Here is a 14,528-nt window from a genome sequence, read left to right as displayed (position 1 = left end):
TCCCCCCAGCTCCGGCCACGGCTGCCTTAATTCACACGAGGAACACACAGCCTTTAGAAACAGTCATCTCTCTGCCCTGACCCCTCCTGCACGCGCCCACCTCACCAAGAGGGGTTTTGGGGGTTCACCGCCACCCCACCAGCTGCCAGGGGAGCCAGCTGGGAGCGGTCATCGGGCCACAGCCGCCTGCAGAACAGTGGAAAGAGGGCCTAGGGGGCGGGGGCAGCTGCGTCAAACCCTCCCCTCAGCATGGAAGGCAGAGTCCCTGGGGGACAGCCTCGGGGCCGCACGCCCCTCTTCTTTCTACCTCGGATCTCACCAAGCTGGCCCGGGCTTGCTGGCCGAGTGCCCCACAGCTGGGAGGGAACTGCATGGCACAGATGAGGCCCGTTTCCCGATGCCGCAGAGCTGTCAGCAAACCGCTGTTGGAAAGCACAGCCGGGCACCAGCCTTCAGAAGGGAGTGGCTGTGCTAGAAGGAGTCTCCCATGCTCCGGGGCAGCGCCAGGAGATGGGCTCAGCCTGGAGGCCCACGTGACACTAAGTCACCACACGACAGCTTAGGAGGGGGTGCAGCTCATCAGGACGCAGCCCGTGCGGAAACCTGGGGTCCCCTTTACGGTCTGGGGGTCCATTGGTACAACCCGCTCGCAATGGTCCTTCTCGAGCCAAAACCGTTCTGGCCTCTATGCTCGGAGGTCCAGGGCGCTGGGACCATTCAGCCGTGGAAGGAAGACCTCCCCCAATACCCAGGCAGCTGTAGAACAGTGAGGTCCTTTAGGAAAACGGCCAGTCCTCCTGGACAAACACAGCTTCAGACGGGGGCCCCGTGTCTAATCACGTGGCCACGTTCACAGCAGCCCCAAAGCCCTCCATCCAGGCGCAGTCACTGGCCGACGGGACTGAGAACACACCCGGGCTGCGCGGAGGGCGGACGGCGCAGGGTGCTGTCCCGGACGTGCCCACCTCCCTCCGCCTGGTCTTCCTCCTTGCTGAGTGACAGACAACGCGGCCAGGACCCCGTGAACGTCACACGCTCCGAGCACTGTGCTGAGTGAGTCACAGGAGACAAGCACAGAATGGTGTCCCCACGTCACAGATGAGGGGACACCGGGCCCAAGGCAGGATTCCCCGCCAGGCCCACGCAGAGCCCACGGTCCCCACGGCTCACCGTCCTCTGCCCACGCGCGCCCCCTGAACCATCACTGGTTATAACCTCACACCACACCTGACGGGGCGTGGGGGTGACAAGGTGACGTCTGTGACGAAGGCACGTGCCCGGCGATCTCCACGCAGGAAAGACCCTCCGTTTACACTCGAGAACGTTTCAGATGACCCGTCCACGAGGTGACCCAGGCAGCACGGTTTACAATGAGGCTGCCAGACACAGGCCAAGGTTTCTCACAAGCCTTGGCTCAGGAAGGGGAAGCAGGCTGCAGCCCAGGGCCAGCCCAGCATCGTGAGCCCCAGGCCTGGCCCCCAGCCCCACCCCACCCCCGTCCCCCACAGGGAGAGGGTCGCAAGCCCGCAGTGCTTGCAGCGCGTCCCGCCCTGTCGCCGAGCGGAGGCTCGGCCCTCCGCGGGGTCCCCCACCGCCATCCTGGCCCTCAGCACCTTCCACGAAAGGCCCCAGAGAACTCTCGGTCCTCTGGAGCCTGTCCCTTCTCCGGGGCATTCAGAACGCAGCTCCCGGGGGTGGGGGCAGCCTGGCGGGCTTGCCAGGACGGACTCAGGACGCCTGTGAGCGGTGGCCAGGAGCAGACCCCGGGCCTCACCGTGGACACGCAGGCGCGCGGGGATTAACACAGCCTAGGATTCACTTACTGACCAAAACGGACCGGGAAGAACCCCCTGAGACGCTCTATCCACCACCAGGCTCGGGCTGCGCTCCTGGAAACAATCCGGTCTCTTCACAATCGTTCCGGGTTTAGGTGTTTTCCGAGGCGGTGCCCACGTCGAAGCCCCCCGCCGAGTCTCCGTAGAGACTAGTTTCAATGTTTGACTTGTACTGGTTTCTAACAAAACAGATTTTTCTTTGTTCTGATCTGTGAAACTGTCAAGAACGGAGCTTCCTACCGACCCCATCACCCTGAGGACACAGACCGTTTGCGGGGATTCACGACAGTGTAATTAGACACCGTGATTAAGAAACACTTCATTAAAAAACACTTCATTGTCTTATTGTGGGTGAGAAATCCTACGATGAGGCCTGAGGTCTCCAGACAGCCGACTGGGGACAGTCTACTGAGCCCTGGTCTCCCTGGAAACCACAACCCTCCTACCGTTTTCACCTTTGGGGAAATTTCCGTAAGATTCTCCAACTCTTCAATCAATAGACATTTCCTCCCCAGGATTGCAGCGAGGTCTGGGAGCTGCAAGAAGCTGAGAATACAGCCATTCAGACCCCAGTCTCCTCTCAGAAGCAGACACCCAGGGCCACTTGCCCTGGGGCCCCCACGCCCCGCAAGTGCAGTCACACCGAGGAAAAGAGAGGCCAGCACGTGGGCCCACACTTGCCCACCCGAGGGCGGACAGGTGAGGGGGGCAGCGGGCGGCCTGCACGTGGGTTATCCGAGGCCACGCAGGGGACTGCAGCTGGGCCCTGAGGCCCCAGGCCCCCATCCCGCTGCCCCCAGCCACAGGCCCCGAAATGTCAGCGGCCCCCCGAGACCCACCTGGACGCCATCCGAGGACGGAGGGGGCTCGTTGGACTAGCCCGAGAGAAGGCAGCTCCCAGGAGTGAGCCGCTCAGGCGAGCCCCGGCCTCCAGGGACCAGTCCCTGCCCTGCAGTCACCGGCATTTTCCATCCCACCTATTTCAAACAGTCTCACCTGGCAACTCCAAGTGGCTTTTGGATGTTGGAAATGTCACCCGATCTGCACCCCAAGTTCCCATCACTGGGCCGAGACCCCTTCTGTCCAGCGTGAGTGGGGCAACTCCGGAACTCGACCGTCTCAGCCTCGGTTTCCTCACCAGTGAAAATGGGGCCACAAAGTGAGGAACCCCTGAGACCAGCGGACAGCGGGCCGGCCCGGAAGACGTGCGGTTCCCCTCCCCTCCTAACGTGAGCCTCGGGGAGACCCCCACCCCCTCACCATGGTGGAGCAGCTGCCGCTCCCACCGTGAGGGGAGGGGGCCGCGCACCCAACCCAGGCTCTCAAAGGACCCCCAAGGGCTCGCCTGAAGCAGATGAGTAGCCCCTGGGGCCCCACTGGCCTGGACACGCATCCTGAAGTGTTTGGGGGCCTTTTCTGTGGCTCACACCCCCTCTGAGAAACTCATGAAAACCCTAGACCGTAGCTAGAAAATCCTCTCGTGTAAAGACGCCCTGCTCTAGGGCTGCACAGACCCTCGGAGCCCCGAGACCTGCCTGGGGCTGTGAAGGGCAGGCAATGGTGAGCTGAGATGCACCCCTTCCCCACCCCACACGGCCCAGCTCCTCGCAACAGGGCCCCCACTCACTGCGGACGACACCAGCCTGCCCGCCCAGAATCCCGGCCAGGTCTGGGTGAAGAGCCATGCGGGGCGGGGACCTGCCCAACCGGGGACTGCTCTCCCTCTCCAGCCAGAGCAGAGGAAGGGACACTGCAGGGGCCTCGGGGCTGGGAGGGGGGCCCGGGCGGGCTCCCCTCAGCCTGGTCCAGGATCCTCCTGACTCAGGGAAGCCTCCCGCCCCCACAGGCAGCAGCAGTGATGGCGATGGCTCCAGGCCCAGAGGCACGTCCATGGAGACAGCCCGTCCGCAAAGGGCAGGGGCACCTGGCCTGATGCGTGCAAAGCCCGGGGCCCAGAGGGCGGCCACCTCCCTCCCCGCCTCTGACACCCAGAGGGCTCAGCACACCTCTCCTTCCAGAAGCCGGGCTTTGCTGGAAGGTGGCCCAGGAGGGCAGCTGCCCCAGCCCTGCGACCACTCCCGGCCCCCACTGCCCCTCCCAGGCCCAGCTCCGGAGGGGCCTGACCTGGTTTAATCAACAAACCAAACAGACGAGGGCCAGTCCCTGCTGGGGGGCGGGGGGTGCACAGGGGAGGCCGCACCACTGGGAACCAGCATATGGGGGCAGTGAAGCCCTCCTGAGTCCGGTGGGCGGGGCCCAAGGATGGGCTGGGCCTGGGGACAGCTAGTGAATTCCAGGCCCGGGGAGCCGGGGGGTGACCGATGAGCAGCAACAGCGGGACAGAGATGTTGCCGTTCAGGAGCACCCCCGGGCCGGCGCCGGGAGGGTGGAGACCCCACGCGGTGGCCTCCACGATGCCTTGGGGGCAAGGGCAGCTCTGCCCCGTTCACTGCCCCTGGACCCTCACACACTGCAGGCCCACCTGTCCCGACTCGGGCACTCCCGAGGCGGGGGCAACGCAGACCCACCCCCGAGAGCAGCTGCCTGGCCCCCAGTCCCCACGCTCTGTTCCCAGCTCTGAAGGCTGCAGCTTCCAGGACACAGGACGCACGGAGGGGCCGGCCACTTCGGGCCTGGGCAGGGAGAGGCCACACAGAGGGGACCCCGGGAAGTGCTGCCGGCGGGGACCTTCGTGCCCAAAGCACAGCAAACCCTCCAGCAGCCGCACCGCAGGTCAGACAGGAGTGGGGGCACCGCTGGGCTGCGCCCATACACCAGAGGCCCCCTCGGGCCGGGACCTGGCTGACCAGAGCTGGCGCCCGCCCGGCAGGGAGAGGAGGCACGGGGCTCTTCCAAGGAGGAAGAGCGCACCTGGGCATGTCCGCCCCGGGAAGAACCAGGTCACCTCCCTGGGGCAGGCGGGGGCTGACACAGTGCCAGGGGAGCCTCTGCCTCTTGGGACTCCCGGGGTGGCTCAGCGCTGGGGCTGGGGACAGTGGCCAGGAGGCCTCCAGGGCTGTGGTGACCCCCAGGACACCTATCCCTCCAGCAGCTTGGCATTTCCTCCCAGGGTCTTCTCCCCCACCCACAGAGGGTCCGTCCAGAGCACACACTCACAGGTCACAGGCACACTCACGGGCACACACCCCCTCATCCCAGGTGGGCACTTGGTCGGAGACAGTTTCCCAGAATCCACCCCTCACTCCCATCCCCAGATGCCTCTTTCTCACAAAATGGCCGAGTCCTGGGCCCAGTCTAGCTGGGATGGGAGAGAGCGCCTGTAGGCTCAGAGGCCGTGCTCGCCACCAGCACAGGCGCGCGTGCACACACACACACACACACACACACACACACCACACGCTCAAACACCCGTGTGCACACAATGCCGGCCTGTGGCCACCAGCCCTGGCGCAGGAGCCAGGAGTTCCCTGAACAACGGGCCCAGGGCCACCGACAGCCCTCCCAGGGCCAGGGCTGGCGGCCCTCCTCTTCCTAGGGGTCCACTCTGCAATAAAGGGGGTCTGGAGCCCAGAACGCGCGCAGGGGCGTCAGGCATGCACCTGCTCCTCCGGCGAGCCGCGGCAGGGGCTCGAGGCTGTGCTGGGGGGGGGAGGGGGGGCGACGCAGGCCAGGCCAGGGGTGGGTGCAGGCACCACGGGGCAGGAACAGCCAACTATCTACCCTGAGCCCACGGCTGGGGGCGGAGAGTAACGACGGGACCCCTCCGCCATTGCAGCACCCCAGAAGCGCACCCTAGAAGGAGGGCCAACCCCTCCCCCCATTCCCCCTTCTTTGAGATGGGAAGGGAACCCATCTAGAGGGGGCCCTCTAGGAGTCCAGATCCAGTGACAGGACGGGCAGCGCCGCCCTCCCTCCCTGGTCGGCCCTTTGTTCGGTGCAGTGGCCGTGGGGAGGGGCCTCTCAGGGCTGAGGAGGGGAGGCTGGGGCGCTGCACATCTCCCCATCCTGCGGGGGAGGGACTGATGCAACCCAACCAGGCCGCTGGCGGGCGCGGGAGGGGGACAGGCGCCCCCACCCCGACCCCAGAACTCCTTCCAACCAGACGTCTCCAAAATCGCTCTCCAACCTCTGCCCTTCTCTTGAACCAAGGGACCCCAGGCACACGGTGTGACCGACGCGGGCGCTCGGACACACACGGAGGTCCTCGTAGCCCGCAGCTGTGCGCCCACGGGCCACCAGCGGCCGATCGCCCGGGTGCCTCGCGACCCGCGCCCGCCGCCCGGGTGGGCACTCACACGTAGGCGTGGTAGATGAAAGCCCAGCCGCGCGGCCGCTCCAACACGTTGTAGAGGAAATTCTGCAGCTTGCGGTAGAAGGCGTTGCGCTTGGGGGGCTTCCCGGCGCCCGCGCCGCCCGCGCGCGGCTTACTGAGGATGCTGCCGCGCTTGGGGGCCTCGGAGCCGGCGATGAGCAGCGCGCCGTCTCGGGTGGAGTCGGGCGCGCCGGGGTCCAGCCCCACGAAGCCCACCTTGAGCTTCTTCTCCCCGCTCGGGCCAGGGTACACGCCGCCGTTGCGAGACTTCTGCACCATGGTGCCGGGCGGCGCCCGGGCGGGCGCGGGCTCAGCGGGGGCGGCGCGCGGGGGGCGGCGCGGGCCCGAGCCCAGTTCCCCGGCCCTGGAGCCGCATGGCCAGGCGGCGGCGGAGGCGGCGGCGGCGGCGGCGGCGGCTCCGCGCTCCTGCCGGGCCCGGGCCGCGCGCGGGGACGCTGCGGCCCCCTCGCTCCGCGCGCGCCTGGGCGCCTGGCCCGCGGCCGCGCCGGCTCCGCCCGCCGCCTCGCCCCGCCCCGCCCTCCGTTAACTCCTGCGCCGCCGCCCCGGCCGCGGGAGGGAAGGGGAGGAGAGGAGGGGGAAGAAAGAGGAGGGAGGGTCAGGCTGCGCCACCCCGCCGACCTCTTCCCGCCCCTCTGGCCACGTGTGCCCTGACGAGGGGATCAGGCCCCCTGGTCCCCTCTGGGGTGGGCAGGACCAGGCAAGCACACGCCTGAGCAGAGACCCCAGCTCTCCCTGGGATCCCCAGGCGGTGCGGTGCTGGGGCCTGGCCCCAGGTGAATTCTTACCAGCTGGGCCCGGACTGGACCCCTTGGAGCCGGGGAGGCCAGGCTCTCTGTTAGAAGGCCCAGCTCCCCGGGACCTTATGCTCCTGGCTTCTAGATGGGCCAGGCATGAGGACGCTTTAGAACCCAGGCCCTTGGTCGTGCAGGGAGGCCTTTGTGGAGACTTCCTTCCTAAGAGGTAGCGTGAACTGGGCCTTGGAGAGGACGTCCCCGCGGGGGAGACAGCTGCGGAAAGGTGAGGGTGTGCAGAGGCTTCTTGGCAGGAAGGAGGGTCAGGAAGCTCAGACCTGAGAGACACCCCGGGGAGCCTTGAAGTCCCCCAAGGGGCCTGGGATTTGTTCTGCAGACCCCAAAGAGGCCAGAGGCAGGGGCAGGGGGTTGGAGAGTGGGCCCCAGGGCAAGACCTAGGCCTCAGGAGAGCAGGCTCTGGACGCAGACGGCAGCGTGTCCCCTTGGCGGGGAGTGGGCAGAGTTGGCCTCCCCTGTGGCTGTGGGTGTCCTGGGGGGTCACTCAGGAACCTGCTGCTGGAAGACCAGAGGGCTCATTCCTCAGCTCCCGAGGGGCCCCTGCACACTCGATGCCCCCCCTGGACCCCCCATCTGCACACCTAGGATGGTGTCGGCTTCAGGGGCCCCTCCTGACTACACCCAGACCCCTCCCACATTCACCTGGCATCGTGGGATGTACCAAGCAAAAGGCCCTGTTTAGTAGCTGGTGATGCCCTCACCGGTAACGGCTGCTAACACAGGACCCCTGGCGCCAGGTCAGCTGTGTCGTTTGCCCTTTGGGTTCCAAAGGCATTGGCGTGGTTTTGTTTTTCTTCAGTTGGGCAGAAAGCATAATGGACAGTGCAGGCAGAGGGCTAAGTCACCTAGAATGTTGGGGAGACCACAGTGCATGCCACACCCACACCTGTGCACACAGGTGCATCCCAGGGGCCGCACTCCTGACCCCCACCTCCCTGCCTCCAGGCTGCTCACTAGCTACAATCTCCAGCGTTAGGTGGGTTCTCCCCCGCTGAGCCCAGGCCGAGGGAGGAGACGGAGGCCCTGGATTACGAACGGGAAGAAGGGGCCACTGCGTCCCGCGCGCACTGGGTCTGCACGGGGGTGGCGTCTGGGGGACACACATGCTCAGTCCTCAGAAACTGGGCGAAACACCTGGGACTCAGACGTGCAGACACCACGAGGGCTGGGCCACCCCCTCCTGCTGAGGGGAGGCCTCCCAGACCCTGGGGTGCCACCTGGGCTGGGCATGGTCCCTCCCTGGGGGAGCCCCTCCCCAGGGTTGGATGGAGAGCACCGTGAGCCCACGGTTAGCGTGGCTCACCGAGGATGAAGGTGTCACCTGTGCAGGTGACAGGTGTCCCTGTCACCTGTGCAGGTGTCCCTGAGACAGCAGCAAGGTTTGGGCTTGGCGTTCCAGGGCACTGAGCAGGAAGAAAGGACGGCACGTCCCTGAGGTCCGAGGGGCCCCTGGCTGCCTTCATGACCTCCTGGGGGAGGCGGTGCTGAGAGAGAGCCCCCACCCGGCTGGAAGGGGACTGGGCTCGGTTGCAGGCATCCCCCACCTCCCCGAGCCCCTGCCCGCTTGTCTATGGTGGCGTTGGCACCAAGAGCTTCACCGCATCTCTTGGAGGTTCCGGAAGGCGAACACCGCATCATCCTCTGTTTAGGGTGTCCTTTCCGTGATCATTTGTGTTTTCAGTTTTGTGTCTTGCACACCACGGGCTGTGCACTGTCAGCGGTCTGGTCACCAGTGCCCCCACCCCTGCCACCTAGGCAAAACAGGTCGTTGAAAAGAGTCAGTCGGGGTGAATTTCATGCAAGTGACAGGAGTTCCATTTATTTAAAAATAGATGGGAAAGCTTTCAGGCTCAAGCCATCTTTGCCAAGACTGCACTGACGGGATCCAGAGAAGGGGAGTGGAAAAATTCGGAGGCGCGCAACGCCCAGCCCCAGCTTGGGGAGAAAGCTTCCACCGGGACTCCGGGGCGGCCGCTGCCACGCCGGGCGCTGTCCTTTCAGCACCACCCCGGAACCTGCTGAGCCCAGCCCAGTCTTCTTTTGCCCTCTCCCCTGGCCTCCCCCTCCTGTCCCCCACATCACCGGCTACACTGAGCTGTCACATCACAGGCCAGCTCAGAGTCTCACCCCCTGCCCCCCAGTACTCCTGTGCGTTCCCTCCCTGTGGGGGAGCTCACCACGCCGGGCTGTGACCTTGCTTCCCGGCCCGGCTCCACTGCCTTTGGGTGCATCTCACTCACCGTCGTGTCCCCCAGAGCCTGGCACAGATGAGGCCCACGCTGTGAGGTCAGGGCATGTCACAGCGGCTGGTGTCGGAGGCCATATGGAAGCATCTGGATCATCCCCTCTTTGGGAACCTTCATGGTGACCCTTCCCACGGCTCAGACCACGGGCTCAGCATTTCCCGGGAAGTCGCTTCTCCACAAGCCCGGGGGTTGTGACTCTAGCTTCGCAACAGACAGATGGTGGAACCAGAAGACTTCAGAGCACGGGGGAGCGAGTGGAGAGGATGCAGGCTTCCCCTGGCCGTCCGTCCCGTCCGTCTGTCTGAGGGCCACCAGCGGCAAGGTCCCGCAGGCCGTCCCCGGGGGAGGCAGCTCCGGCACCCTGCTGTGGGATCCCTTTTTGTTCAGCCCCATCTGATGCTTTGTTGACACCTGCAGTCACCAAAAAGATACTTACCTCCCGGTGTTCAGCCATGCTCAAGTTCATGGCCAGTGACCACGTGGACATGGGGGGGCAGACCCTGAAAAGCAGAGTTTCCTGTTTCACCACCACCCCATTTCCTCCCAGTAGAAAAGGAGCAAGGTGCTTCCCCAGCCACACGCCTCCAGAAAAACAGATGGTCCCGCAGAGGCCCAGAGGGAAAACTCCACCAGGCCGAGAAACAAGACAACTTGGGGAAATGAGAAGAGACATGTTCTCAATCACATAACCTGGGTCAGGGCTGTTGTCGTCTTCGTGCTGTGATTTGGGCAACAGGAAGCACCTACCCAGACAGAAAGCCCCACCCCCTCCAAGGAATTTTCCGTTATTAGGAGGAAGGGCTGTATTATTTATCCAGCTCATGGGGGGAAAAAAGAAGTGAGGAAAAATTCAAGATGCGAAAGCACTGATTTTTTTAAACGTCTTGCACTAAAGTCAACATAAATTCAATTTATAGGGCTTTCTTTTAACGGCTCAGAACCCTCAACAAGCTTCCTGAGCCCCAGCTAATTGCACGCGGGAGCTGACCTGCATTTCTCAGCCGCCAATAACACCTTGACGCCGGGAGTCCATGGTCGCCTGTGACAGCGGAGACAGGCTGGGCAGCAAAGGTGGCCCTGGAGGCGTCCGGATGGGTGGGAACCATCTTGTGGATTCTGGGCTCTCAAGGGGGCCCCCTCTTGGCCATCTGCCCTCAGGCCCCGCCCCCACTCTCTGTGGGGGACCCGTTTCCAGGAGCAAGGGGTGCGGGGGGGTTTGTTTGGGAGGCTGTGCCTTTTGTCATCTCTGAGGTGTGATCCAGGCCCCACCAGCGCTCTCTCTCTCCGAGTCAATGCTCCCATGACCCACTTTCCTCGCCGTGGCCTCTTTACCTGTGTGACCTGGCCCGGCGGTCGCAGACCCCCACCTCTCTACCCCACGTCCCTTCCTCCCAGCTCCCCGCCCTGGGCACACGGCAGCTTCAAGGACCCTCAAGCAGGTAAAGGGGGCTTTGAATATACTGTTCCCTCTGGCAGGAATGCTGTTCCCTCCATTAGCACCCGAAGGTCCCTGTGGTTCTCAGGGAGGCCCTGCTCGTGGATCTCCCCTGAGGTGCGACTCCAGCCCCAGCTCTCAGGTTCCCCATCACAGTCTGAAACTGTGCTACTTGTTGGCTCACCACCTGTTCATCCCCCAACCCCACTAGACAGGGAGCTCAAGAGGAGGATGGTGCCACACTCACAGCCCTGTGCACACACCCACGGCCCTGTGCACACTCACAGCCCCGTGTACGCTCATGGGCCCGTGCACACACATACAGCCACATGCACGGGCACACAGCCCCGTGCACACTCTCACGGCCCCGGCCCAGCCCACAGAAGCTGCTCGTCACATTCCCTGACTGAGCGAACACCTTTTTCTAGAGCTAGATGTTGCTTGGCGCCTCTAGCCAGGATGTGTCCCTGGTGACCGGCCCGGGGCTTGTGTGGCTTAGGGTCTGCCCAGGTAGACCACAGGCGGATGTGAGCTGGAGTGCGATGCCGTGGAGACAGGCTGCCCACCAGCAGAGCGGTCAGCCACCCTGCCCACACACGGGTGTGGGCATCTGGGTCCTGGCTGCCAGCCCACCGCCAGCCCCGGCTCGCTTGAGTGCCCGGCTTGCTTGGCCAGATGTCCAGTAGGCTTTGGACAGAGCTGTCCAGCCTGGCGCAGGGCCCACCCCCGGCCCCCTCACCCAGGACAAGGTCACCACACACTAAGCCAGGGAGATGGGACAGAAAGGCTGGACTCTTGGACCAGCAAAAGCAGGACACATCAGCCTAGACAGAGCTGGAGCCTCAGCCAGCACCACGGGCTCAGGCAGGGTGGCCCCTGATGAATCAGTCCACCAGCAAACGCGGTCCACCCACAGCGTGGCCAGAGGCAGGGTGCTGCCGGCTGCAGGGCGTAGCCCTGGGGCGGCCCCGCGGGCTCATCCGAGCTGGCCAAGTGACCTTTGCAGAGCCCAGGGGTCCTCGCTGGTCGAGTGAAGAGAAGCGGCTCCCACCTCATGGGGCTGCCAGTGGGTGCTGAAAGGAGGCGACCCTGAAAACACCACCCAGCACAGAGCAGCATCCACGAAGCAGCAGGGAGATGCATGGTGACCCCAGTCCTGGCTTAGAAGCACCCTCGTCCTTGGTTTCTTACAGAGCCTCCCCCATGGGAGAGTCCCCCAGCTCAGACGCGCTGACCCCCTCCCTTCTTGGCATCCACCCACAGAGATGAGATCCACTTAGGCCAGTCATTCTTACCCAGGGCAGCTTTGTTCCCCAAGGGACATCTGTAACGTCTGGAGACATTTTTGGGTGTCATGATGGGCACAGGTGCTACTGGCATCTAATGGGTAGAGGCACAGAACAGGCTCCTCACCCCCACAACAGAGAATTATCTATCCCTGGATGTCAATAGTGATGAGGTTAAGACACCATGATTTAGGTTAACAAGGTCTTCTCTCAAGTCGCAAATATTTCCGAGGAGTTAGCCATTCACCCCTTAGTATAAAATAGTGCCAACAAATGGATTTTCTCCCTAAAGCTCCTAATAATACCCAAGCCAAGGGATGAGAATTTTCACGGCAGGAGTCCACAATGTTGGGAAGGAGAGCAACTCTCCCCGACCCCAGGAAGGGCTTTGGGCGGGGCAAGCATCTGGGTGAGGGGCACACTTGCCAAGAGGCAACAGGACGCCTCATCATCAGAGTTCGACAAAGTAACCCTGCGTTTTCCATGTTGCTATTTTCTAGCCTGATGACAGGATCTACCTTTACACCATGCAGAACAGTGCAGTGTTTGCTTCTGTTTCACGGCTCTGTCTGTGTGTAACTGGGCAAGGTGCTGGACCTCTCTGGCCCTCGTAAATGATACCACAGGATTGTTACCACCATTCGCGGAGTTAAGGTTTGCATAGCACTTAGAACAATGTCTGGCATGAGTAAGCATTATATAAGCTTTAAAGTAAAAATAAATGAATCGATTCCAGGGCTGGCTCTGCAATCCTGCATTTCCAACATGTACCACCTTCCTCAACACTTGGGGGGAGGACCCTGGGTTTCCGGAGACACACAGTAAAGAAGGGATGAGAGGACACCAGAGGCACCCAGCATCCCAGAGGCCTCACCCCCACGCCAGCGGAGGCGGCTGCAGGTCCGAGAGAGCCAGGGCTCAGGGGAGCGCCATCTAATACAGACCCCAGCCCTAAAGGTGCGCAGGGCACCCATCCAGGTCCTGCCCACTCTGAGGGGCGAGAGGTTTGCGCAGAGGCCGGAGATGGAAGGGGACATTTCACAAACTTCCACCGTGAGGCCCAGAAGCATGACCCCCACCCCCTCCCCCGCCCCTCTTCCCTCCTTTGTTCTGTCCTCCAGCTCCCCTTTCGGCTCAGCCTTGCCGCCCCCCCTTTCGGGCAGCTGAACCCCAGACACCAGGACCCCAGCCATCTCGAAAGACCCAGCTTCAAACAGCAGCTGGTGCGGGCCTTGTCACCAGAGCGCAGGGCGGGCCCTCTGGGCCAGGGAGCTGGGCCCATCGTCACTCGGGGCGGGCACAAGCCCAGCCACGGCCCCTACGCCCCCCAGAGCTGCCAGCATCCCTGACAAGAAGATGGCTTCGGAGCCTGGGGCCACTGCACCGAGCATCTTCACAGACACGGTCCAAAGAGAATGATCTGGTCCCTGCCCCACTGACCCTTCCAGGTCCACCCACTCCGCCCAGGGCGGACACGGAACAGGCAGGGCCTGGGAGCTCTCGCCTCCCCCACCCCTGCTTCCGGCCGCACCCCGGTGTGCGGCTGATTGGACCTCTGCGCTGGCAGCGGGTTCGGCCGGGCTCCCAGCCACGAGCCCACGTCGGAGCGGCCCTCGCCCTCCCCAGACGACCCCCAAAGAGAGACGCCAGGAAAGGAAGCAGCTCCTCTGGACACCAAGCTCCGTTCCTCCCCAACCCACCCAGACCCACCCCAGTGAAGTCATGAGCAGCCAGCGCAGCCCCCAGCCGGCTTCTCCCCGCACGGGCGCGGGACCGGGAAAGCTCCCCAGCGCTGCCTGAGTCCAGCCGCCCACGGCGCCCTGGGCTCAATCCTGACTCCAGCCGGGCAGCAGCGCGGCTACAGCCGGGACACAGCTTGTGCGGGCGCACACACACTCACACTCGTGCACACGTGTGCATGCACACGCGTGCTCCCTCAAGCACGCACGAGATGCACGCATGCACACTCACCTGCACACATTCGCTGCCCTGGCTCCCGTGGGCTCCAGGACCCCCACCACGTTCTCCCCACACTCCACACAGCCACATGCAGACGTGCACAGCTCCACACCCAGGTCACACTCACACAGGTGTGCACGGCTGGGTACACACACCGGCGGCTCTCGTGTAACCTGGCACACCCTTGGTCCCACTCCGAGACGCACCAGGGCACCCAGGAGGAGACACACCCACAGCCCCTCACAAGGGCGGTCACTCCCTGGCAAGGAGCCCTGGGGTCTGAGGCCGCCGTCCAGACACAGGACGGTCACCACCAGGGTCACCCAGGTCCCTGGGGGAGGGAGGGAAGGTGCTTCCTGTCTCGAGGGGAGGGCTCCGGGAGCCCTGGGGAGACGAGGGCAGGAGACAGACCAGATTTGGCCGGCTCAGCAGGACCCTGCAACCCCGAGGACCCATGAATTTTTCGGAGGTACCCAAAGTGCAGATTGAAGCTGCCACTTGGGTCCTGGCAGATCTTGCTTTCAATTATTCCCCAGCCCAGCAGAGGGTGGAAGGCCCAGCCCCGGGCCTCAGCTTCAGGGGGCAATCGCCCCGCCTGCGCTCCGGCACCAGCCCTGTGGCCCCCACGTCCTGCGCGGCAGCCCAGGCATCCAAGCCCAGTGTG

General features: G+C 63.9%; 1 protein-coding gene across 5 annotated transcripts in view; it reads right to left on the bottom strand.

Annotated features, from left to right (window-relative positions):
• KCNQ2 (potassium voltage-gated channel subfamily Q member 2) overlaps nucleotides 1–6,387 on the bottom strand; it is a 49,014-nt gene extending 42,627 nt beyond the window's left edge. For all 5 annotated transcript variants that reach the window (XM_060122732.1, XM_060122731.1, XM_060122733.1 and 2 more), the window contains exon 1: nucleotides 6,092–6,387. In XM_060122732.1, the coding sequence (XP_059978715.1) occupies nucleotides 6,092–6,387 (296 nt within the window). The remainder of the gene's footprint in view (nucleotides 1–6,091) is intronic.
• Between the last annotated feature and the right edge of the window lie 8,141 nt (nucleotides 6,388–14,528).

This window comes from Lagenorhynchus albirostris, chromosome 15 (assembly GCF_949774975.1).
Source record: "Lagenorhynchus albirostris chromosome 15, mLagAlb1.1, whole genome shotgun sequence".
NCBI lineage: Eukaryota > Metazoa > Chordata > Mammalia > Artiodactyla > Delphinidae > Lagenorhynchus > Lagenorhynchus albirostris.
Note: the sequence above shows the minus strand (reverse complement) of the source record. Positions and strands in the feature narration are given on the sequence as shown.